At 41.0% G+C, this 22,136-nt stretch overlaps 3 protein-coding genes across 10 annotated transcripts in view; 2 read left to right on the forward strand and 1 right to left on the reverse strand.

Annotated features, from left to right (window-relative positions):
- Positions 1 to 15: 15 nt before the first annotated feature.
- HSPA5 (heat shock protein family A (Hsp70) member 5) lies at positions 16 to 4,455 on the reverse strand. Of its 2 annotated transcripts, none has more exons than XM_040482306.1 (9): positions 4,348 to 4,455; positions 4,043 to 4,266; positions 3,709 to 3,940; positions 3,160 to 3,297; positions 2,725 to 2,837; positions 2,233 to 2,623; positions 1,869 to 2,106; positions 1,380 to 1,547; positions 16 to 930 (listed from the first exon to the last, which is right to left on the reverse strand). In XM_040482306.1, exons 2-9 carry the CDS (start codon positions 4,162 to 4,164, stop codon positions 368 to 370), a joined length of 1,965 nt encoding a protein of 654 aa, XP_040338240.1. In that variant the 5' UTR covers positions 4,165 to 4,266; positions 4,348 to 4,455; the 3' UTR covers positions 16 to 367. The 2 variants fall into 2 exon arrangements, with proteins under 2 accessions (XP_040338240.1, XP_040338241.1); XM_040482307.1 differs by having other exon boundaries at positions 4,043 to 4,237; positions 4,348 to 4,449.
- Positions 4,456 to 4,603: 148 nt separating this feature from the next.
- Positions 4,604 to 11,395, forward strand: LOC121034992 (hypoxanthine-guanine phosphoribosyltransferase-like). Of its 3 annotated transcripts, XM_040482315.1 has the most exons (4): positions 4,634 to 4,711; positions 4,963 to 5,153; positions 6,501 to 6,526; positions 10,017 to 11,395. In XM_040482315.1, exon 4 carries the CDS (start codon positions 10,110 to 10,112, stop codon positions 10,764 to 10,766), a length of 657 nt encoding a protein of 218 aa, XP_040338249.1. In that variant the 5' UTR covers positions 4,634 to 4,711; positions 4,963 to 5,153; positions 6,501 to 6,526; positions 10,017 to 10,109; the 3' UTR covers positions 10,767 to 11,395. The 3 variants fall into 3 exon arrangements, with proteins under 3 accessions (XP_040338250.1, XP_040338249.1, XP_040338251.1); XM_040482316.1 differs by lacking the exon at positions 4,963 to 5,153 and having other exon boundaries at positions 4,604 to 4,711; XM_040482317.1 differs by lacking the exons at positions 4,634 to 4,711; positions 6,501 to 6,526 and having other exon boundaries at positions 4,719 to 5,153.
- Positions 11,396 to 14,883: 3,488 nt separating this feature from the next.
- Positions 14,884 to 22,136, forward strand: part of GAPVD1 (GTPase activating protein and VPS9 domains 1) — a 75,614-nt gene continuing 68,361 nt past the window's right edge. For all 5 annotated transcript variants that reach the window (XM_040482318.1, XM_040482320.1, XM_040482321.1 and 2 more), the window contains exon 1: positions 14,884 to 15,028. The gene's annotated coding sequence lies outside the window, so the exon portion shown is untranslated. The remainder of the gene's footprint in view (positions 15,029 to 22,136) is intronic.

The raw sequence follows: 22,136 nt of genomic DNA on the forward strand, positions 1-22,136 counted from the left end.
AAAATTAGACCAGTGTAAATAACAAACATTTATTGGTGTCACTTATGGTAGAAAAAGTTCCTACACCAGATGCGCATGACCCAATTGTTAAATAGAACATTTCCAAGATGAACACACGCCCTAACTCAGCTTTTTTACCCACTTTTTAAGATAGCCAATTAATTCTTCCTCCCCCCCCCCCACCCCCCAAGACATGTGAGCAACTGCTAATGAAAAGCAGTAAACAGCCACTTGGGCTATAGCATTTTCAACTCCACTCCAAGGTGAAGATTCCAATTACATTCGAGACTTAAGTTCTCTCAATTTTCTCCTAACGAAAGTTCCTGAGTCCAGTATTTACAATATTACAGCACTAGCAGAGCAATGTCTACAACTCATCTTTATCTGCTGGTTCCTCATCACCAGTTGGGGGAGGGCCTGCACTTCCATAGAGTTTGCTGATAATTGGCTGAACAATTTCTTCTAGTTCCTTCTTTTTAGCTTTGAAATCTTCAATGTCAGCGTCTTGGTGACTTTCTAGCCATTCAATCTTTTCCTCTACGGCTTTTTCCATGGTTTCCTTGTCTTCGGAGGAGAGTTTACCTCCCAGCTTTTCTTTATCTCCAATTTGATTCTTTAAAGAGTAGGCATAGCTTTCCAATTCATTTCTAGTATCAATGCGCTCCTTGAGCTTTTTGTCTTCCTCGGCAAACTTCTCAGCATCATTAACCATCCTTTCAATTTCTTCAGGTGTCAGGCGATTTTGGTCATTGGTAATTGTGATCTTATTTTTGTTGCCTGTACCTTTGTCTTCAGCTGTCACTCTAAGAATGCCATTCACATCGATTTCAAAGGTGACTTCAATCTGTGGGACCCCACGGGGAGCAGGAGGAATTCCAGTCAGATCAAAAGTTCCCAGAAGGTGATTGTCTTTGGTCAGGGGTCGTTCACCTAGAAGGTATACACACACACAAAAAACTTGTTAGGAACAACAACATTAGTCTTATCTGGATCCTTACACTGTTAGAGCCTACGGTGGCAAGGGCGTGTTTATCAAGCTAGAAGGGGGTCAGTCAGTATTGCTCTACAAGGAATTTCAAGTGGGCCCAACTGTTACATTACTACTAACTTTTAATTGAATTTCATCTACAGCATTATGAACTCTATTCTTATGGTATTCGAGGAGCCAGCTCAGAAGTTACTTCTAATGGCAAAGAATGCTAGACAGCTAGATGATAAGTATTATTTTAGGACTGACTCTACCAAACTCAGTACCAGTTAAATTAGGGACCCCTGTCTGAAACCAGCAGATTCTTTCTTTCCCTTCTGTTTTCAATACAATATATTAAGAGGTCACTTTCCACAAACATACCATGTCATTAACAAAGATAGAGCATTACCTTCATAAACCTTGATTGTAACAGTGGGTTGATTATCGGAAGCCGTAGAAAAGATCTGAGACTTCTTGGTGGGCACCACGGTGTTCCTTGGAATCAGTTTGGTCATGACACCTCCCACAGTTTCAATACCAAGTGTGAGGGGACATACATCAAGCAGTACCAGATCACCTGCAAAGGTAAATTAACCAAGGTTAAGTTCTAATTTGAGTCACAGAGGCACTACCAAGCAGTCTCCCCATGAACTATGTAACTTTATCTTCTCCATCTTGCCACTTAATGAGAGGTTGTATGCAAAATCATTTCGGAAGCAGTAAATTAAATGTAATTGCTAAGGATCTTGAAACTGAGCCAGGTCTTGTCCTCACTTTACCCTTTACCAGCTGTATGACCTTGTTATACATACTCTCTTGCTTTCTAAAGCATTAACTAATTATACTCTTTCTATCAAGCTATTGAAATACTGTGCAAGATGCTGTGACACTGACTTACCTGTATCTTGATCACCAGAGAGTACCCCAGCCTGGACAGCAGCACCATATGCTACGGCCTCATCTGGGTTTATGCCACGGGATGGCTCCTTGCCATTGAAAAATTCTTTAACCAGTTGTTGAATCTTCGGGATTCGAGTAGAGCCACCAACAAGAACAATTTCATCAATATCAGACTTCTTTAAGTCAGAATCCTCCAGCACCTTCTGGACAGGCTTCATGGTAGAACGGAACAGGTCCTAGAATAGGAAACAATTACTGTGATGATGCCTATTATACCTAGATACTGTCTAAATAGCTAAATGCAGTGTCCCCAACAGAGTCTAACTAAATCTCGTTAGCAAAGCAAAAAACAAGGAACATACCATGTTTAGCTCTTCAAATTTGGCCCGGGTCAGAGTCTCAGAGAAGTCTTCTCCTTCATAGAAAGACTCAATTTCAATTCTTGCTTGATGTTGAGAAGACAGGGCCCGTTTGGCCTTTTCTACCTCACGTCGGAGTTTCTGCACAGCTCTGTTGTCTTTCCTGACATCTTTGCCTGTCTTCTTTTTGTAGAGCTTGATGAAGTGTTCCATGACACGTTGGTCAAAGTCTTCTCCACCCAGATGAGTGTCTCCATTAGTAGCCACAACTTCGAAGACACCATTATCAATGGTGAGGAGTGACACATCAAAAGTTCCACCACCGAGGTCAAACACCAGGATGTTCTTTTCCCCTTCCCTTTTATCCAAGCCATAAGCAATAGCAGCTGCTGTACTATTAAGAGAATGAAAAAGAAGGAAAAAAAAAAAAAGTTTAGTTAAATTTACATTATCCCTATTTGGCAAATACACCATACTTCTGAGTTTAACACTTACGGCTCATTGATGATTCTCATAACATTCAATCCAGCAATAGTTCCAGCATCTTTGGTTGCCTGGCGTTGGGCATCATTGAAATAGGCTGGTACAGTAACAACTGCATGGGTAACCTAAGAGAATAACAAAAGATAATTAAGTGTATTTTATCACATCGTTTAACTCTTATATATGTTGCACTCAAACCTTTGCTTTAGTTTCTAACACAGTTTGTTAGATACAACATACATCATCTCATACCACGGATTTGCAAGCATTAAGTGATAACACGTGAAAAGTGCCTAGTATTTTGTTTGGCCTACAGTAAGACATACAAACAACTAAAACTGAAATACACAGATATTCAGATTCTAATTATTAAACCAATGAAGGCATCTACGCAACACAATCAATAGTAAAAACAAAATTACTTAACACTGTTCTAGAAATATTTACCTTCTTTCCCAAATAAGCCTCAGCAGTTTCCTTCATTTTAGTGAGAACCATGGCAGAAATTTCTTCAGGAGCAAATGTCTTTGTCTGCCCACCTCCAATATCAACTTGAATATATGGTTTAGTTTTCTTTTCAACCACCTATTTTAAAGAATGAATTATTATTTTCAGACAGAAGAACATTCAAAACTCTAAATAAAGAGGATGGTCTGAGGCCCACTTCCTCCCCCATTATTTGGTTTACTTTGGTTGCTTGGAGCTAAACAGTGACCAGCAACACTTAAGGAGCATGAGGAGTGCCTTACGAAGGCAAGCATATTCAGTTTCTATCAATACTAAACGATGTAGACAAATAGTTACGTGTGACAGTAAAGTACGCCAAGCTTACTTTACTAAATTTTGTAACATACTAAGATTACTCAATAAAAATTATTACATATACACCATGTTCGCATCCTTTTTGTTATCTCAACAATTTTTCAGTAGCTTATTAATCCTAAATACTCCCACCACCACCCACTTTCTATCCGGGTGACAAAAACCCCGTCGGACCTTGAAAGGCAAGAACTTGATGTCCTGCTGCACAGATGGGTCGTTCCATGTGCGGCCGATGAGCCTCTTGGCGTCGAAGACCGTGTTCTCAGGGTTGGAGGTGAGCTGGTTCTTGGCTGCATCGCCGATCAGACGCTCCCCTTCAGGAGTGAAGGCCACATAAGACGGCGTGATGCGATTGCCCTGATCGTTGGCGATGATCTCCACGCGGCCGTTCTTGAACACCCCGACGCTGGCGGAAAAATCACCAAGAACGGAAAGAATCAGCACTGCGATTCTCACAGCAGCCCAGGAGACCACGCCCCATTCCCCCCTTTCCACAAACCCCAATTACCAGGAGTAGGTGGTCCCCAGGTCGATGCCGACCACCGTGCCCACGTCTTCCTTCTTGTCCTCCTCCTCGGCCCGCGCCGCGCCGAGCAACAGAAGCACCGCAGCCACCAGGGACAGCTTCATCTTGCCGGCGCCGTAGGCCAGTCAGTCGGTCAGCAGGCAGGCAGGACCTCAGAGACAATCCAACGACAGGCCGCTGCACGGGGGCGCACCGAGGTTACTGATCTGAGGGTACAGGGCCCGGGGTGAGCAGGGGCAGCTGGAAACGCGAAGGGCAGGTCCGGAAAGGCAGGCCGCGGCGCTTACCTCTCAGATTCAAGAAACCTCCCAAGCCGTTGAATCTGTGATGTCTCGGCCAGCGTCGACCGCGCCGTCGCCGACGCCGCTTATATACCCTCCCCCCAGCCCCGTCGTGGAGGCCACCGATTGGCGAAGGCCCTGCTCGTTGGAGGCCGCTGATTGGTCCAGGCCACCAAGCTGGCCGCAGCCGATTCGAAGCGGCCTCCTCCGCAGCTAACGTCACCGCTACGCCCCCCCGGCTGGCTCATTGGCTGCTGGTCGCGCCCAACAGTCACCAACGGAAGGCAACATCCTCCCCAAGCATAGGCCCCATTGGTTCAGCAGCTGCCTGTCCGTCATGCGACCTCTCACCCGGAGGCCGTTTCCGCCGGTAATTGCAGAAGTCCCGCCTTCAGGCTGGGCCCCGGGGGCCTGTCCAGTCTGGAGTGCGTGATTCCCCCGAGGCGGTGGGATTTGAGTCCTTGCTTCTCCTTTTCCGCTGCCCTCTTGTCCATCCTTCGTCCCTCAGTTCGAAGCGGGAAGCGTCTGTTCCTTCTTCCAGCCTCCATCCCGTCCCAGGCAGGCAGGTCTCAGCGTAGATGCTGTGATTACCTCAGAAAAAAACTTTTCTGTCCTTTGTAGCTACTACGGTTCTGGAGTGTCCGAGCCTCAGGGCCTTTTGTTGCTCTCCGGCCCGCAGCCCTCGAGCGGAGGCCTGGCCGGAGCACCGCCCAGCTGCGGATCGTGGCTCTTAGCCAGTTTTGTCGGCCCTGCTCTCCCTAGCCAGCTAGTTTTGTCTATACCAGGTTTTCTCCACATTGCCCTGCCCCACGGTAAGTCACAGGCCTGGCCAAAGTAACTGCCTCCTCGTCCTGAGTCCCCACCCCAGTGTGGCAACCCTGTCCTGAAGAGCTTACTAATGCCATCGCTCACACCCTGCGATGTATCATTTTTCTAGCTTGGCACCCCTTGCTTTCCCCTACTCTGCCCATCTTTTCCCTTTGTGGCTTGGGTTATCGTTTGCAAGGCCTTCCTGAGCCTTTATTCTTGATGCCTTTCTAACTTCACTCTTCCTAGAGGAGGTCAGATTGTGCTTAAATCCATCTGATAGAGATGTCTTGATATTGCTTTACTCTTGTATAGCCATCCTGTAGCAAAAAATAATAGAGGCTACTGTTTACTTTAGGCTCACTATGTGCCAAGCATTGTTTTGTTTCCTGTGTCTTTCAGTTTAATACTTGGCATTTCCCATTTTCCAAATGAGAAAATTGAGACTGAAATATTAAATTATTAGCTTAAAGTTGTATAGCTGGTGAGTGATGGAGTTAGAATTGATATCCAAGTCAGCTTGGCACTGTAGCCAATGCTCCTAACAATTTTTTTAAGTACTTAATTCATTCAACAAATCTTTTTGGAGGACCTGCTATCGACAGACCCAAAGGCCTAATACAAGATATTTTGAGGTGCTTACAGAAAATGCATGGGAGATTGTCACAGTCAGGAACTGATGGCTCCAGTATTTTTCCCACTAGATGTATTTTTGAGATTCATGGGTATGCACAATACCATGTTCACATAGCATTGAGACCTCTTACATACAGTTTCCTAGGATGCCTAGGAGTCAGTACTCAAGAATTTTCCTTTCTCCTTCAGTGCTTCTGAAAGGTTATGCTGGTGACTCAGAATTGACTATAGAAATTGCATCACCCATCTTACAACAGGGCTTGTAATACTGCTGTGACACTGACCCTCTGTAGGTTGCATCAGTTCATTATCAGGGTAGAAGTCACTATTCAGCCACATTACAGCTTCATACCATTTCAAGCAAACTTTGTATGTATAACATCCATTTAAAACAAAGCTCCTAATTTCAGCCTTGTCCTTGATTGATGGAGTAATCTTCTGCAACTCTGTCTTTTTTAAGATTTAGAGAAGTGATAGCTAACTAACTTCCAAAGGGAACGAGTATATTGGTGGTTGTAGTGTAGTATATCCAAACTGATCATTTATGGATTGAATAGAAAAGCACATAGGTACATCTAGTTTCCTGAATGTTAATGCCAATAATAGTATCGGTGCCAAATTATATATATTTAAGTACCAGACACTGTGTTAAACACTTTATGTGCATTATCTCTTTTACTTTTTATGAAAGCATTTTTTTTTTATCCTTATTTTAGAGCTAAGGAATCTGAAGACCCAAGAGGTAAAGAAACTTGCCCAGGAGTTCACACAGCTGAGAAGATAGGGATCCGGGATTTGAGCTTTGGCAATTTGATTTTTAATTTCTGTAGTCTAGATTGTCATCCTGAGCTTTGGGTTTATAAGATTTGTATCTTTTTCTTACTGTTGGTTTATTTATTTTGAGAGAGAGAGAGAGTGAATGTGTGCATGAGCAGGGGCAGGACAGAGAGGCAGAGAGAGAATCCCAAACAGGCTCCATGCTGTCAGCACAGAGCCCCACTTGGGGCTCGATCCTACAAACTGTGAGATCATGACCTGGGCTGAAATCAAGAGTTGGGTGCTTAACTGACCGAGCCACCCAGGCACCCCAAGATTTGTATCTTGCTTAGGATATAGGGGAGTTACATAGTTTGCAAATATTTTGGTAACGAGTGATAGACAAATGTAGGTTTTTATCCAGTAGTTTAAACCAGCTCGCTTCACTTGTGCTCCTATGGATAAGAAAATAGATTTCTATTTCCCATCTGATCTCAGAAATCTAAGCAGAGCTAGGATTGATTAGGATTGGATGTCATTGTCATTTAGTTCCTAAATGTTCCTGTCTGAAGGAATTAAAGGCACAGAACAGGAAGGAAGAGGAAAAGGCTTATATAACTGACAAATTGAATGTTTAGACCCTGGTAATTGAGAATTTTCCACATCCGTTTTTGGTGAGAATATTCAGCTAAGAGTTAAAGCACTTAACCTTGGAAAAAACTAGCCTACCAGAGTCTCAGTTTCTTCATCTATTGAATGTCAGGGATTTCTGTCCTGTCTTACTGGCTTGTTAGGATTAGATGAGCTACTGTATGTGAAAGTGTTTGGAAAGTTGTAGAATAATAGGGAGGCTATTAATCATATGAATATACTATGAGAAGATGGGTTTATGTTTTTTTAAAAATATTTTTTAAGCTTATTTATTTAAGTAGTCTTCACCAATGTGGGGCCTGAACTCATGACTCTGAGATCAAGAGTCACATGCTCTTCTGACTGAGCCAGCCAGGTACCCCTGTGAGAAGAAATTTTAGAAGCCCTTCAAGAAAACCACCTCCTGAGTGTCAATTTTCAAGGTTTCTTTCAATGGGAAATAATATTTGGTGGTTTATGTTGAATTTGACAGATTTTTGGAAATGCTTTTAAAAGTGCTATATCTAATTACTTTCTTACATTGGCCACCCAGATGCCTTTTTTATAAAGGGAGTGGGAATAATTTCTCAACCTTCATTAAACAACTCAGGAGTAAAACAAAAGTATCTCCCTAACACCTGAGCCAGGAACAATACTAGGTATAAATCATGTAGCATTTTTTTGTGCTTTTGAAAGTGCAGTGTGCTATGCAATTAAGTCTCCGTCTTTGTATTGACTTTTTTTTTTTTTAAGAATTTTATAATTAATAGGGAACCTTCCCCACACAAAATGAAAAGTTACAAGCAGTGCATCTTCTACTCTTCACTTTTTTGTTTGTTTGTTTTAGTGGAAGGCATTTAGGAGGGCATGCAGTGTCAGATAGTATGATAGAAAAGCCCATGGAGTTTGAAAGCATAAAAACTAGAGTTCCAGTTCTGTCACTTAACTAGCTATGATTTAGGGCAAGTAATTTAATCTCTCTGAGGCTCTGTTTACTAATATGTAAAATGTACTAATCTGTAAAATGTATATAATTTTGCCTCAACAACAAGGCTGTTGTTACGATAAAAGTATTTGATTACTTGTAAAGCCTTTTGGTTTTATACAGAAAATGCTTTAATTCTTCTGTTTTAAATTGTCTTTTGAAGTAAAATAAGCTACTAAGTATAAAGAGCTACCTCTGTAGAATCTGAGTGGTAATATTCTATATGTATTCTAAATTTCTACATTTAAAAATTAGGAAATATAGGGGTGCCTGGCTGGCTCCATCAGAGGAACATGAGACTCTCGATCTCGCGCTTGTGAGTTCGAGCCCCACATCGTGTGTAGAGAGTACTTAAATAAATACTTAAATAAAAATAAAATCAGAAATGTAAGTACATAGTATAAAATTAGAAGGGTACAACATGTAATATACAATGAAAATAAGTCTGCCTACCACCCCATCCCCAGCCTTGTCCCTCTACACTGGTAAAGGTAACCACTGTCACCACTTTCTTGTGTAGTCTTCTAGTGCGGTTTTATTCATATTCATATACAGATGTATATCCCTGTTTTAAAACTAGTGATGGAGCATGCTACACGTGGTTCTGCTTCCATGCAGTTAGCTGTATTTCTTGGAGATTGTCACAAATCCACTGCCTCTCTCTTTTTTTAAATGTCAATAGTAGCTACCTTTAATTGAGTATCTACTATGTGCTGGATGTTTTACATATTTTAAACCTTTTTTTTAAAATAAATTACTGTGTGAATACAGAAAAGTTCATAAATGCAATTGTACAGTTTAATGAATAATCATAAAATGAATCCCTAGGTATTCAAGTCAAGAAAAAGAATGTTGTCAGCACTCGGAAGCCCTCACTTTTTCACCTCAGCTGATCCTAATTCCCTCTTCCATAAAAAAGTTAACTTTTCTTTATTGTTATAGTCTTTAGAATTTTACCATTTATCATATTAGCTTCTGTCTTAATTACTATAGTTTGATATCCAGTAGAACAGGTCCTTCCACATTGTTCTTCTTCAGGAGTGTTTTTCGCTATTCTTGGCACTTGTATTTCCATAAAAATTTTAGAATTTGCTTGTCAAGTTGGCATAACAAACCTATTATATATTAAGTAAGAAAAGTAGGTTATTCAACAATATGATAATACTATATCTTTATTTTTTTAAGTTTATTTATTTGGAGAGAGCATACATGCAAGCAGGGGAGGGGCAAGGAGTGAGTGAGAGGGAGAATCCCAAGTAGGCTCAGCTGTCAGTGTGGAGCCCAACTTGGGGTTTGATCGCACAAACCCTGAGATCATGACTTGAGCTGAAATCCAGAGTTGGATGCTTAACCGACTGAGCCACCTAGGCACCCCTACTATACCATTATTTTTAAATACGCTTTACAAAGTTTTACATCTCAATTACTGTATTCTAGAATTTTTTAAAAAATTGCATGAGTTTAGCATTTAAAATTTATCAGGAATAAACAATTTTTATTTCAAAATCATAGATTGATACTTCAGTATGATGAAATATTATGTAGCTATTAAAATTGTTGGGGCGCCTGGGTGGCCAAATCCAATCTGATTTTGGCTCAAGTCATGATCTCCTGGTTTGTGAGTTCGAGCCCTGCAACGGGCTCTGTGTTGACAGCCCAGAGCCTGGAGCCTGCTTCAGATTCTGTGTCTCCCTCTCTCTCTGCCCTTCCCCTGCTAATGCTCTTTCTCTCTCTCAAAAATAAACATTAAAAAAATTAAAATTGTTGATATCTATGTTTTTCAAAGAGTAAATCATAAGTATGTTACTTTTTAAATCTACATTTTCTTGTTATTAAAAAAAAATCCCTGTTTATCTATCAGGAACTTACCAAGCTTGAAAAACTTTAAGAACTTAAAAACTAAAAGTAATACAGAAGAGAACTGCCCTCAGTCCACGCACCAGCCAGCTCCATTATGGCAACGCGGAGCCCCAGCATTGTGATTAGTGATGATGAATCAGGTTATGACCTAGATTTATTTTGTATACCTAATCATTATGCTCAGGATTTGGAAAAGGTGTTTATTCCTCATGGATTAATTATGGACAGGACGGAACGGCTTGCACGAGATGTGATGAAGGAGATGGGAAACCATCACATCGTAGCCCTCTGTGTGCTCAAGGGGGGCTATAAATTCTTTGCTGACCTGCTGGATTACATTAAAGCACTGAACAGAAATAGTGACAGATCCATTCCTATGACTGTAGATTTCATTAGACTGAAAAGCTACTGTAATGACCAGTCAACAGGGGATATAAAAGTAATTGGTGGAGATGATCTCTCAACTTTAACTGGAAAGAATGTCTTGATTGTTGAAGATATAATTGACACTGGCAAAACAATGCAAACCTTGCTTTCCTTGGTCAAGCAGTATAATCCAAAGATGGTCAGGGTTGCAAGCTTGCTGGTGAAAAGGACTCCTCGAAGTGTTGGATACAGACCAGACTTTGTTGGATTTGAAATTCCAGACAAGTTTGTTGTAGGTTATGCCCTTGACTATAATGAATATTTCAGGGATTTGAATCATGTTTGTGTCATTAGTGAAACTGGAAAAGCAAAATACAAAGCCTAAGATGAGTGTTCCAATTGAGTTTGGAGACATCTAGAGTCCCCTTGAAATCACTAGTAAAATGATGAAATGTTCTACATCTGTGGCCAGCTGCTTAGTAGACCTTATTGCATATATCTTCTAAGAATTTTATCTGTTTGGTATTTTTGTTAGAAATATCATTTGCTGTTTCCTAAAGTCTTTATTCGCACTGGGAGTCTATATAGATTATTGATTCCCTTTGGGTGCATTGTTATTTGACTTGTGAGTGAAAAATCTCTTAAACCACACCACTGTTGAATGAAAATATTGAAATTGTATCTGTAGGAAATATTTAAAGAGGAGATATATTCGTTTTTAATTGGTATTCTAATTTTTATATATTCAGGAAAAAATAGTATTGAATAGTGTTAATTATACCACTGTTTGTTTAGAAAAGCAGTCCATTTTTGTTTCAATGACAGGATTTAAGAAGTACTGTTTTGTCAGACAAACCGTGTAGGCTTGAATTATTTTACTGTTTCAGTAGTATTAACTGTATTTTCCTTGTTCACATTATTTCTGGTGAATCTTTGTCAACGGTTTCTTTTAAAAACATCAATAAATCCCCCCAAAACCTTAAAATGTAAATAAATAAAAGTAATTTAAGAGAACAAAAAGGTTGTCAGTAAAAGATGTGTAAGATATAATTATGTTAAAGATATTTCATACATTATAATTAGTCATAGGTTAAATCAAATACAGATAACACACCAAAATTTTATGTTGCATTAACATGATGGCTCCCATCAGTGTGGACATCCTGATACTAATTTCACTTTGCTGAAGTGTGAGTTACATGATTTATGATGGTTCAATAGGAGTCATTTTCCTCCTTATTAAGTTCTAGGCTTTTATCTGTTGTCCTCAATTTAGCCAATAATTAAAATTTCTTTGGCAGATGTCACAAAACCATATTGACTGTGAGTTGCTTGGGCCTTAGAAGGATCCCCAGGCAAGTGAGTGGCCCTAAATCATGCTTCATAGCAAATCCACCTCTGAGTACTGCTACTATTTCTGAGCCTGCCAGTGGGGGCCACTGTAGGACAATCAAGGGCCCAAAACACGAAGTAAGACCGTGACTAAAGTCTTGTCCTTTACTTTCAACTGGGATGTTCCAAAGAGCAAAAAGCATTTTATAAAGGAATACTTTCTGCCACCTGTGTATAGAACAGCTTCCATGCATGTCTTTCTGGATTTTTGTTTGTTTACAGATTTCCAGAGCTTTAGAAATTTTTTCCCTTAAAATTTTTTTAAACTATGTTAAAAAATATGTAGTTTATTCATGTGAATTTTTCGTTATTCAGAATATACAGTCAATCTAAATGTCCATCAATAGGGGATGCTAATCAGCTATGGTAAGTGATTCTATGGAAATATTGTGCAAAGGTTCAAAACAATGAGGTGGCTTTTTTTGTATTGATATGGAATAAAGCTTGGGATTTATTTTTTTTAATTTTTAAAATTTTAATTAGAGAGCAGGGGAGAGGGACAGTGGGGGGAGAAGAAGAGAGGGGGGTGGGAGAGAATATATTAGGCAGGCTCCACACTTAGCGCAGAGCCCAACAAGGGCTTGATCCCAGGACCCTGGGATCATGACCTGAGCTGAAATCAAGAGTCAACATTCAATTGACTGCGCCACCCAGGCATACCAGGATTTACTTTTATTGTATGTATGTATGTTTGTATGTATTTATGTTTATTTTTGAGACAGAGAATATGAGCAGGGGAGAGGCGAAGGGAGAGAGACACAGAATCTGAAGTAGGCTCCAGGCTTTGAGCTGTGAGTACAGAACCCTCCACAGGGCTTGAACCCATGAACTGCAAGATTATGACCTGAGTCGAAGTCATATGCTCAGCTGACTGAGTCACCCAGGCGCCCCTCAGGATTTATTTTTAAATGAAAAGAACAAATTACAGAGCACAGAACTGTATGTAGAACATAATCGTATCAGGGAAGGCTGAATGGTGTAGTGGAAAACAATGAGCTTTAGCCAGGGCTCACTGTTTATTCATCCCATTCATTGAAAAGAAAACAGAAACAGAACAAATATGTATTACATCCTAGGCAGTATGCCAGGTTCCAGAGGGACAGTGGGGAACAAACGGGTTCTTTGCCCTCAGGGAGTACTATGTATTGATTTTGAGCATCTTTGCACCTCTTTTTAAAAAAAAAAAAATTTTTTTTTTAATTTATTGAGAGAGAGAGAGTGTGTGTGTGTGAGAGAGAGACAGACAGCAAGAGAGCAGGGGAGGGGCAGAGATGGAGGAGGGGCAAAGAGCAGGCTGTCACTGTCAGTGCAGAGCCCAATGCAGGTCTCCATGAATCTCACGGTTCGTGAGATCATGACCTGAGCCAAAGTCTGATGCTTAACTGACTAAGCCACTCAGGCACCCAGAGCATCTTTTCACCTCTTGAGTTCACTTCTCCATGTGTAAAAGGTGTTAAGAACACTACCTTCTACATATTCCACCAGAATTACTGTTGTAGTGATCCATTGTTCTAATGTGGGGGTTGTGTTCCTTGAGTGTGCTAGGTGGGAAAAAAGTTGAAAACCACACCTATTCAAGTTATTCATTTATAGATGTCAGAGTAGGGCTCAAAACAATTGACAATCCCAGTGCTCTTTTCACGACCCTCAAGAACTTTTTGCAACTTTTGGGGCCCTTTTCTTCCTCTCCTCCATGGCGTGGGTGTGTGTGCTCCAGCCCATCTAGAGTACTCAGTGTGTTAAGTGAAAGCAAACAGTGAATGTGTTCATTTACACATTCATTTTGCTTAGGATGGGTTCTTCCTTAGCAATCCTTACATGCCATCTCCCTTCTTGAAATCCAGCCATCCAGTAACTCCCCAGTGTCATCATCTTCTTACAGTCATGGCCCCTCAACTTGATGAAGCTTTTCTCAGGGATTCTCATAGAACTACCCTAGATTGTAAATTGTACCTAGTGGCTTTTTTTTTTTTTTTTCTCATTCCCCTGAGGCTTTGGGCAATGCTTTAAAACAAAGTTGATATATCGTCTTTGGTTGAACTGAATTCTTGAATCAGTTGAATGGCAATATGACAGTGATAATAGCTGAGTAGCTAACTATAGAATGCCATCGTGGTAATAAAATGAGGCAATAAATACAAAGCAAATTTTGACAATTTTTAAGGGTAATACATCAAAGATAATGACTAAGTGGAAAGCAGTCTCAGAGCTGATTCATATTTGAAATGGTTGGAAAACTATTATTACTTTTTTTTTTTTTGACTGGAGACTCTCAGTGTTGGAGGATATAATCATCGTTTTCAATTTTTTGAAAGGCTGTCAAGTGGAAAACATTCTAAATTGTTCCAGGCATCATAACCACTAGAAGCGGAAGGAAGTAAAAGGGAAGCCGGTTTCAGTTCACACAAGGCAGAACTTTCTTTTAGAGCTGTCCAACAATGGAGCAGGCTGTCCTAAGATTTTGAGGTCCCTGAAATTCGAATTGTTGAAATAGAAGTTGGAAGACCATCTGGCTGGCATGTACAAGAGCGAATTCCAGCCTGGGCGGGAGTTGGAATGACCTTTAGGGTGTCTTCGGATTCTAAAGTTTCTATGACTGCGGCTAGGTTAACTTCACATTTGAATGTATCTGAATTGTTTTTGTAAAATGATAAGTCAGTCAACTCAAACTGCATGGTCAAATTTACAAAGTAAAACGATACAATGAGGACTGGGAAATCAGGTTTAAAACCGGAAATCCAGATACCACTGAAGGAAATTTGCGACACTTTTAACAGAAAGGGAGAGGTGGTGTGTGTGTGTCTGTGTCCTGGGCAAGTGACACTTGTTAACGAAAATGTAAATGCTCTAAATTGTCTTACTTTACACGTGTCTCTTCCTGAGGGTTTTTCACATCTAGCAGCACCGTATGCGCCAGCAAGTGCCCGCGTCTCCTGAGGGACGACTTTCGGGAAGGCACTTCTCGGTACCGCAGGTGCCCACGACCACTCAAGCCAAGGGCGGACCGGGCTGGCTAAAGCGGAAGGGCTCGGCGGGTCGTGCGCACGAACCACCAGTCCCAGGGGCCCCCGCGGTGCCGCGCACGCGCGATGGCGTGGCGGCAGCGCCGCCGCAGGACGCAGGGAAGCCAACTAGCGAGTAGTGGTGGCGGAGGCGGCGGCAGCGGCGGTGGCAGTTCGCGGCGAGGGCGACGGTTCCGAGACCGAGTGGCGGTTCGGCGGAGGCCTGGGTGCCCTCCGCCGTGTGATCCTCTTGGTGAGTGCGCGTCGCCGGTTAACCATCGCGGAGTGCGCGGCTCGCTGCCTGGCGGCCGGGCTGCTCTGGCCTAGGGCCTCAGCCTGCGCCTAATGGCCGGACCGCCCAGTTCAGCTGACCCCTAGGCCCCGGGCCTTTCCCTCCTGCGTCGGGAGACGTGGGGGTCGGGAGACACACGGTTAGGACCAGGGGAGAGATTCGGCGGGGCGCAGGGGCCAGGGCGCCCTGGGGCAGATGGGAGGGAGGGACGCGTGGGGGATGGGAAGGGACCGGAGAACCGCGGGGCGGCTTCGGGTGGGAGCCACAGGCGAGCGACCTGGAAGGTAGAGAACTCAGTATAGGGGGCGAGAAAGAGGTGGAATGTCTTCTGGGTGCCGCTGGTGAAGATGTCATGCTTCCGGGAGTCTTGACAAGCTGGACTCACGGATCTGGGGGTAGCCCACCTCTGAAACACACACACACACACACACACACACACACACACACACTCTCTCTCTCTCTCTCTCTCTCTCTCTCTCTCTCTCTCTCTCTCTCTTTTTCTCTTTCTTTCTCGGCATCTTTTCACTTGCTGTTGGATGTCTTGGAAGTGAGGGACTGTTGTTGCCTCCATCTCCTTTCCTTTAACTTCACCTTTTATTGACTGTCAAAATGTAAATGAGTGCTGGCTAGGCAAACCATAGAAATTGGGTTCTGTGTATAAGTCTGCGGAAAAACAGGCATGGTGATAACGTTCAGATGAGAGGTCAAAGGAAGAATCATTATTTTTTATATTAAAATTTGTGACAGAAGTCAGTTTGCGCACGCTTTGCACTAGAAAGGATTTCTAACCTGGGATTTCACCATTTGGTGGGTAGAGTATAGGCGATCTTTGAAGTAGAATGGGGATAAAATCACATCTATTGTTATTATCTGATAACTAATTTATTAGTTCTTTCAATTATAAATGTAGGCGTTAAACCATAGTAGAATTAGCAGTGCCTGTGACTTTGTCACCAATAAAAATTACCACTATTTTTGTATCATGTTTGTATTTTTTGCAGATATCTTAAAATATCATTTATGCTTATTTCTTCGAATTTATGGCATTATTAGACACACTGTTAGATCTTGTTATTTAATGTGATGGTAAAGCTGCACATACATTACCGAATTACGATTTTTAAATTGGTTTGCTAATAGTTCAGTATAATTGGTTTCTTTTGTAATTTTGAATATTTAATTATGCATTTAAAAGCAATCTGAGGGGCACCTGGCTGGCTCAGTCAGTAGAGCATGCGACTCTTGATCTTGGGGTCATGAGTTCAAACCCCATGTTGGGTCTAGAGATTCCTTAAAAATAAATTAACTAAAATAAAATAAAAATAAAAGCAATCTGAGAGAGAGTCCATAGCCTTCAGCAGACAAAGAGATACATGGTACATAAAGACTAATAATTCCTGAAGTAGAAATAAGTGTTTGGGGGTCTATAAGTCTGCCTGGAAGGATATTTGAATTATTATTTTTTTATTTTTTTAAACATTTTTTTTTCTTTTTTACATTTATTTATTTTTGAGAGACAGACAGAGTATGAGCAGGGGAGGGGCAGAGAGAGAGGAAGACCCAGAATCCGAAGCAGGGTCCAGGCTCTGAGCTGTCAGCAGAGTCCGACGTGGGGCTCAAACCCATGAACCATGAGATCATGACCTGAGCTGAAGCCGGACGCTTAACTGAGCTACCCAGGCACCCACCCCACCCCCTTTTTTTTTTCTAAGATAGAAGACAAGGCAGGGATGCCAGGGTGGCTCAGTCAGTTAAGTGACCGACTTTGGCTCCGGTCTTGATCTCGTGGATTTTAGCCCCGTGTCGGGCCCTGTGCTGACAGCTCAGAGCCTGGAGCCTGCTTCAGATTCTGTGTCTCCCTCTCTCTCTGCCCCACCCCTGCTCACACTCTCTCTCTCTCTCTCTCAAAAATAAATAAGCATTAAAAAAAATGCTTTGAAAAAAAAAAAAGACAAGGCAGATAGTATTATAGTTTAGATGAAAGAGGGAATTTTGTAAATAGGGAAGTAAAAGAAAAGATTTGACTGGGTCAGGGTATAATTTTGAAAAATAGACTGCAGATATTTCATTCAGGGTACTGGGGAATCAGCAAAATAAACTTAGGAAAAAAGGGAAGTGAACACTTTGGCCCTTCGATTTTTTTCTAGTAAGGCACCTCCTAGTTCTAAGTGGTTGAAGCCTTCTAAACTCTTGTGTAAGCCCGTGAAAGGAAATTTTAATGTGTGCTGGTTTTCTTTAAATCGTGAAGGTAGGTAGTGTGGCTTTTGAAAGAGTGGTATATTCCAAATCTTTTATCCTTAAGTAAAAACTACAAGATCTGTCTTCCAATACATTTTCCTATTGCTATTATTGTTTTCATATATGATAGGAAGTAAATGTGCAGGTGATAGAGTTGGAGAATTGGTAAGTCATTTTCTTAATTCTATTTTATTTATTTAAAACAGTTTTTTTTTGAAAATTTTTAATGTTTATTTTTGAGAGAGGGAGAGAGACAGAGTGCAAATGGGGGAGGGGCAGAGAGAGAGAAACAGAATCCAAAGCAGGTTCCAGCCTCTGAGCTGTCAGCACAGACCCCGACTCGGGGTTGAACTCACAAAGTGTGGGATCATGACCGCAGCCGAAGTCAGACACCCAACCCACTGAGCCACCCAGGTGCCCCTTGAAATTCTATTTTAAATTCTGCAGTTCAGCTCCATTTTGGCATCAGACTCCTTATTGACAAATCAGTTGTAACATTTCTAAAAAAAATTTTTTTAACATTTATTTATTTTTGAGAGAGAGGAGTGGGGGAGGAGCAGTGAGACAGAGACAGAATTCGAAGCAAGCTCCAGGCTTTGAGCTGTCAGCACAGAGTCCAAAGTGGGGCTCAAACTTAACGGATTGCGAGATCATGATCTGAGCCAAAGTCGGATGCTTAACCGACTGAGCCACCCAGGCACCCTGTGTAACATTTCTTTAGAATATGTGTGACTTGAGGGGCGCCTGGGTGGCTCAGTTGTTTAAGAGTCTGACTTCAGCTCAGGTCATGATCTCATGGTTGGTGGATTCGAGCCCCACATGGGGCTCTGTGCTGTCAGTGGGGAGTCCGCTTGAGATTCTTTGTCCCTCTCTCTCTGCCCCTTCCCGCCTGCACTGTCTCTCTGTCTCTCTCAGACAGAAGAGACTTAAAAAACAAAAGTTTCTTCTAGAATATGTGTGACTTGAAACTTGAACCTGTTTGTGACGCACCTGTCAATATCTTGTGTGAATTTTTTTTTTCTTCTAAGATAATAGCAATAATGGAAAAGCCAGTGCAGCAAACTGTTTTGGGTTTTTTTTGGAAAAAATAAAGGGGAGTAAAGGAGAGTATTTTATGAAACGATGTTGGTGCTGAAATACTTCATGTTGAATTAAACACACCATATTACAAAATCACTGCCTTGGAGGGATCTTGTCTTGCAGGGGTCTTGCCTGGTGTTTTTTTGTGTCCTTAGGCTGCCTCCTTTGTCATTCTTCGCCCCTGTCCCTTCATTTTTTTATAGAATGTATTTATCTGATCTTATGTTATTTGTAGGTATTTTTGTCTCCCCATTAGAATGTTAGTTAGCTCTGTGAGAATAGGGACTTTGTCTTCGCCATGGTGCTGGAATGGTGGCTGGCCCGTAACAGGTATTCAGTAAATAGTTGCTGAATAAGTAAATAAATCAGTTAATTTGTAATAGCTAGGTTATTTCTGGGAATAAAACCTATTTATTTTTTAAATCTTCCAAGGAGTATTATGTATGCTGGATTGGTTGAATTTGAACCTTTTCTTCTTACATTTAAAAAAAAACAATTTTTTTAAGTTTATTTATTTTTGACAGAGAGAGAGAGAGACAGATAATGAGCAAGGAAGGGGCAGAGAGAGACACACAGAATCTGAAGCAGGCTCCAGGCTCCAGGCTGACAGCACGGAGTCTGATGCTGAGCTCGAACTCACAAACTGTGAGATCGTGATCTGAGCCGAAGTCAGATGCTTAACTGCCTGAGCCACCCAGGCACCCCACTTCTTACATTTTTTAAAAGACAAATTATTTCCCAAACATTATGTGGGAGTTTTTGTGGGCATTTGGTTCATGTGGGTACTAATTGTTCTTAATACATGCTGCCATGTTTGATTATTTTTAACTTTCTGCAGTGATGTGATGAAAGGAAGGGTCTGTGGATGAAGGTCTTTTTTTTTTTTTTTTTAAGTTTATTTATTTATTTTGAGAGGGAGAGCACGAGCAGGAGAGGGGCAGAGAGAGAATTTCAAGCAGGCTTTGTGCTGTCAGTGAAGAGCCCAACATGGGGCTCTATCTCACAAACCATGAAATGACCTAAGCCAAAATCAAGACTGGGATGCTTAATTGACTGAGCCACCCAGACACCCCTGTTGATGAAGTTCTTATTTTGCTAACGCTCTTTTACTTTGCGATCCTAGATTGTTATAAATGACACCGAATTGTTCACATCAAACTGATAAAAAATTTTAATGTCTGACAGTATCAAATATTAGTGAAGAGGTCGCTGAACATGGTAATTTAGAAACTGCTGGTGGAGTTTAAATTGGTACAGCTGCCTTGAGAGACAGTGTTTGTGGTATTTAGTAAAGCTGAAAATGGGCATACCCTACCTATAATTTCCCAGCTTCTGGCAGGCAATAAGAATGGGTGGGGCAAAGGGGATGATCCTGTAATTTTTTTTGAAAGACTGAAAGCAGCTATGGCGATGTTAACAGTTAATTCTGGGAGGCAGAATACAAGTACTAAATCATCTTTGCACCTTTCCCTATTTTCTGTTGATTTTGTTGTTTTGAATCCGTAATTTTAATTTTTTTTATTTTTTTTAAGTAATCTCTACACCCACTGTGGGGCTTGAACTCAGGACCCTGAGATGAGGAGTTGCATGTTCTCACTGAGCCTTCCAAGGGCCCCTAAATCCATAACTTTTAAATATTGTTTTCCAGCTCTTTGAAAAATCCTAAGCCTACAGAAGGGTTGCCACAGTAGTGTCATAACAACACCTTTGTACTCCTTACCTAGATTCGATAGTTGTTAATGTTTTGCTCTGCTTGCTTTATGCACTAGTAGACACAATTTTTTGCTGAAGTATTTGTGAGTTACTTTCACAACACTTTACCCCTAAATACTTTTAGCATGTATTTCCCTAGAACAGACACTTTCTTCTACATATCTGCAATTAGTAGTCACCCTCAAGAAATTTAATGTAGATATTATTTTTTAATGTATAGTACATATTCAAAATTCCCCAGTTGTCCCAATACTGTCCTTAGATGTTTGATTTTGTGTTTGCCCCAAGATTCATTTAAGGAGCTTACATTGCATTTAGTTGCCTGCTTGAATCTGGACTGGTTTTCTAGCCTTTTTTTTTTTTTTGGTGGGGGAGGGGAGGGGTCTTTCAGAACAGTAAGTATCTAGACCAGTTGTATTGTAGGATGTCCCTCAATTTGTATTTGTCAGAATATTTCTTTATGATCACATTATGTTAAACATTTTTGGTTGGAACGCTGTGTAGTTGATTTTATGTCTCAGTGTATCACATCAGAGGTGATGTAAATATTTCAATATTTCATTATTGATGTAAATTTGATCATTTGAATAAAGTAATATCTAATAGACTTATATTGTAAAGGCACTCTTTTCCTTTGTAATTAATAAGTAATCAGTGGGGTGATTATTTTAAAACTTTGTCAAACTCATGAGTTGTTAATACAGGTTCCAGTACAAAGAGTGAAGAAGATTTAGACTGGAGACACTACTGAATGGGAGAGTGGAAGATTAGGGAATGCTGTTTGAAAGACATGACATTTGAACTGGACCAACTATCATAGATGTAATTGGCACTAGGGCTATCGGAGAAAGGCCCGAGGTGTAGGGAACAACTTGAACAAAGAAGAGGAATTTGTAAATTAGAATATCCAAGTCTCCTTCCCCCCCCCCCCCACCTTTTTTTCTTTTTTTCTGGCTAGTGTGTTAGGTCTGTGAAATGGAAAAATGGGAGGAAAGATTGTAAAGATAGCTTGGGATGAAGAAATACTGGAAAATGGGGCTACCCAGATGATAGTATGTGATCATTTGCCTACAGGAATATCACTTCCTTCCTAGTGCTCACTGTGGTGAAACTGCTCACTGGGAGCCTGAAGTCAATAAAGAGCCAGAGAGGCAGCACAGGGAAGTGAAAAGAGTGTGGGCTGTGAAATCAAACAAATCTAGTTTTGAATTCTCTGCTGCATAATAGCTGAATGATTTGTCAGTAAGTTATTTGACTTTTCTAAACCTGATTCCTCATCTGTAAAGTGGAGGTGATAGGATTGACTAATAACAATACTATATGAAAAGCATCAGGAACGTGGCTTTCATTCAGTAGTTGCTAGTTAATCTTTTGATGCTTCAGCTCTCAACCTTTCACTTTTCCTCTTTGGCACCATATTCCTGACTTTAAAACAAGCCTTACTCTTCTCGTGCATTCTTGGACACTGTCACATTGCTGTCACTTCTCAGTTGACTCAGTTGGCTCCACTGTGAGTTTGTGAGCTGCTTTCCAGTGATGGCACAGAGCACTTCCCACCTTAGAGGTGATGCCTGATAATGGCATTCTGAAAATTGCAGCAAGTTAATTTATTTGGAAAAATTACCCCTAATTTTTATAGAAAATTGAAGAGGGAAAGTGGTTATATTCCCAATACTAAGACATTTCACATTATTTAAAAAAAATATGCAGGCGCCTGGATGGCCCAATCATTTAAGCATCCAATTCTTGATTTCAGCTCAGGTTGTGGTCTCATGGTTGTGAGATTGAGCCCCTCCCCCATGCATACACTCAATCTCTCTCAGAATTAATAAATAAACATTTTTTTTTAGAGTTGTATTAGGCAAAGTTGGTTACTTGTTACTCTAGGATTCTGTAAGGTAAAATGTAATTTTTTTGTTTGTTTGTTTTGGTAAAAGTCTTATATAAATGGAATCCCTTTTATTTGCTATGGAAAGACCAGTACTTGAAAAAGAATTTCTCAAATGGTTAATTAATTTTTTTTCCCTTGCAGTTTTCT

Source organism: Herpailurus yagouaroundi, unplaced genomic scaffold, assembly GCF_014898765.1.
Source record: "Herpailurus yagouaroundi ecotype Mexico unplaced genomic scaffold, PumYag 160, whole genome shotgun sequence".
NCBI lineage: Eukaryota > Metazoa > Chordata > Mammalia > Carnivora > Felidae > Herpailurus > Herpailurus yagouaroundi.

What these genes read in the sequence shown, in the direction of transcription:
- HSPA5 (XM_040482306.1), bottom strand. Translation starts at nt 4,164, where the DNA reads ATGAAGCTGTCCCTGGTGGCTGCGGTGCTTCTGTTGCTCGGCGCGGCG. An exon ending in AGGCTTATTTGGGAAAGAAG is followed by an intron (nt 2,838 to 3,159) that starts GTAAATATTTCT and finishes TTATTCTCTTAG; the next exon opens with GTTACCCATGCAGTTGTTAC. An exon ending in TACAATCAAGGTTTATGAAG is followed by an intron (nt 931 to 1,379) that starts GTAATGCTCTAT and finishes TATACCTTCTAG; the next exon opens with GTGAACGACCCCTGACCAAA.
- LOC121034992 (XM_040482316.1), top strand. Translation starts at nt 10,110, where the DNA reads ATGGCAACGCGGAGCCCCAGCATTGTGATTAGTGATGATGAATCAGGT.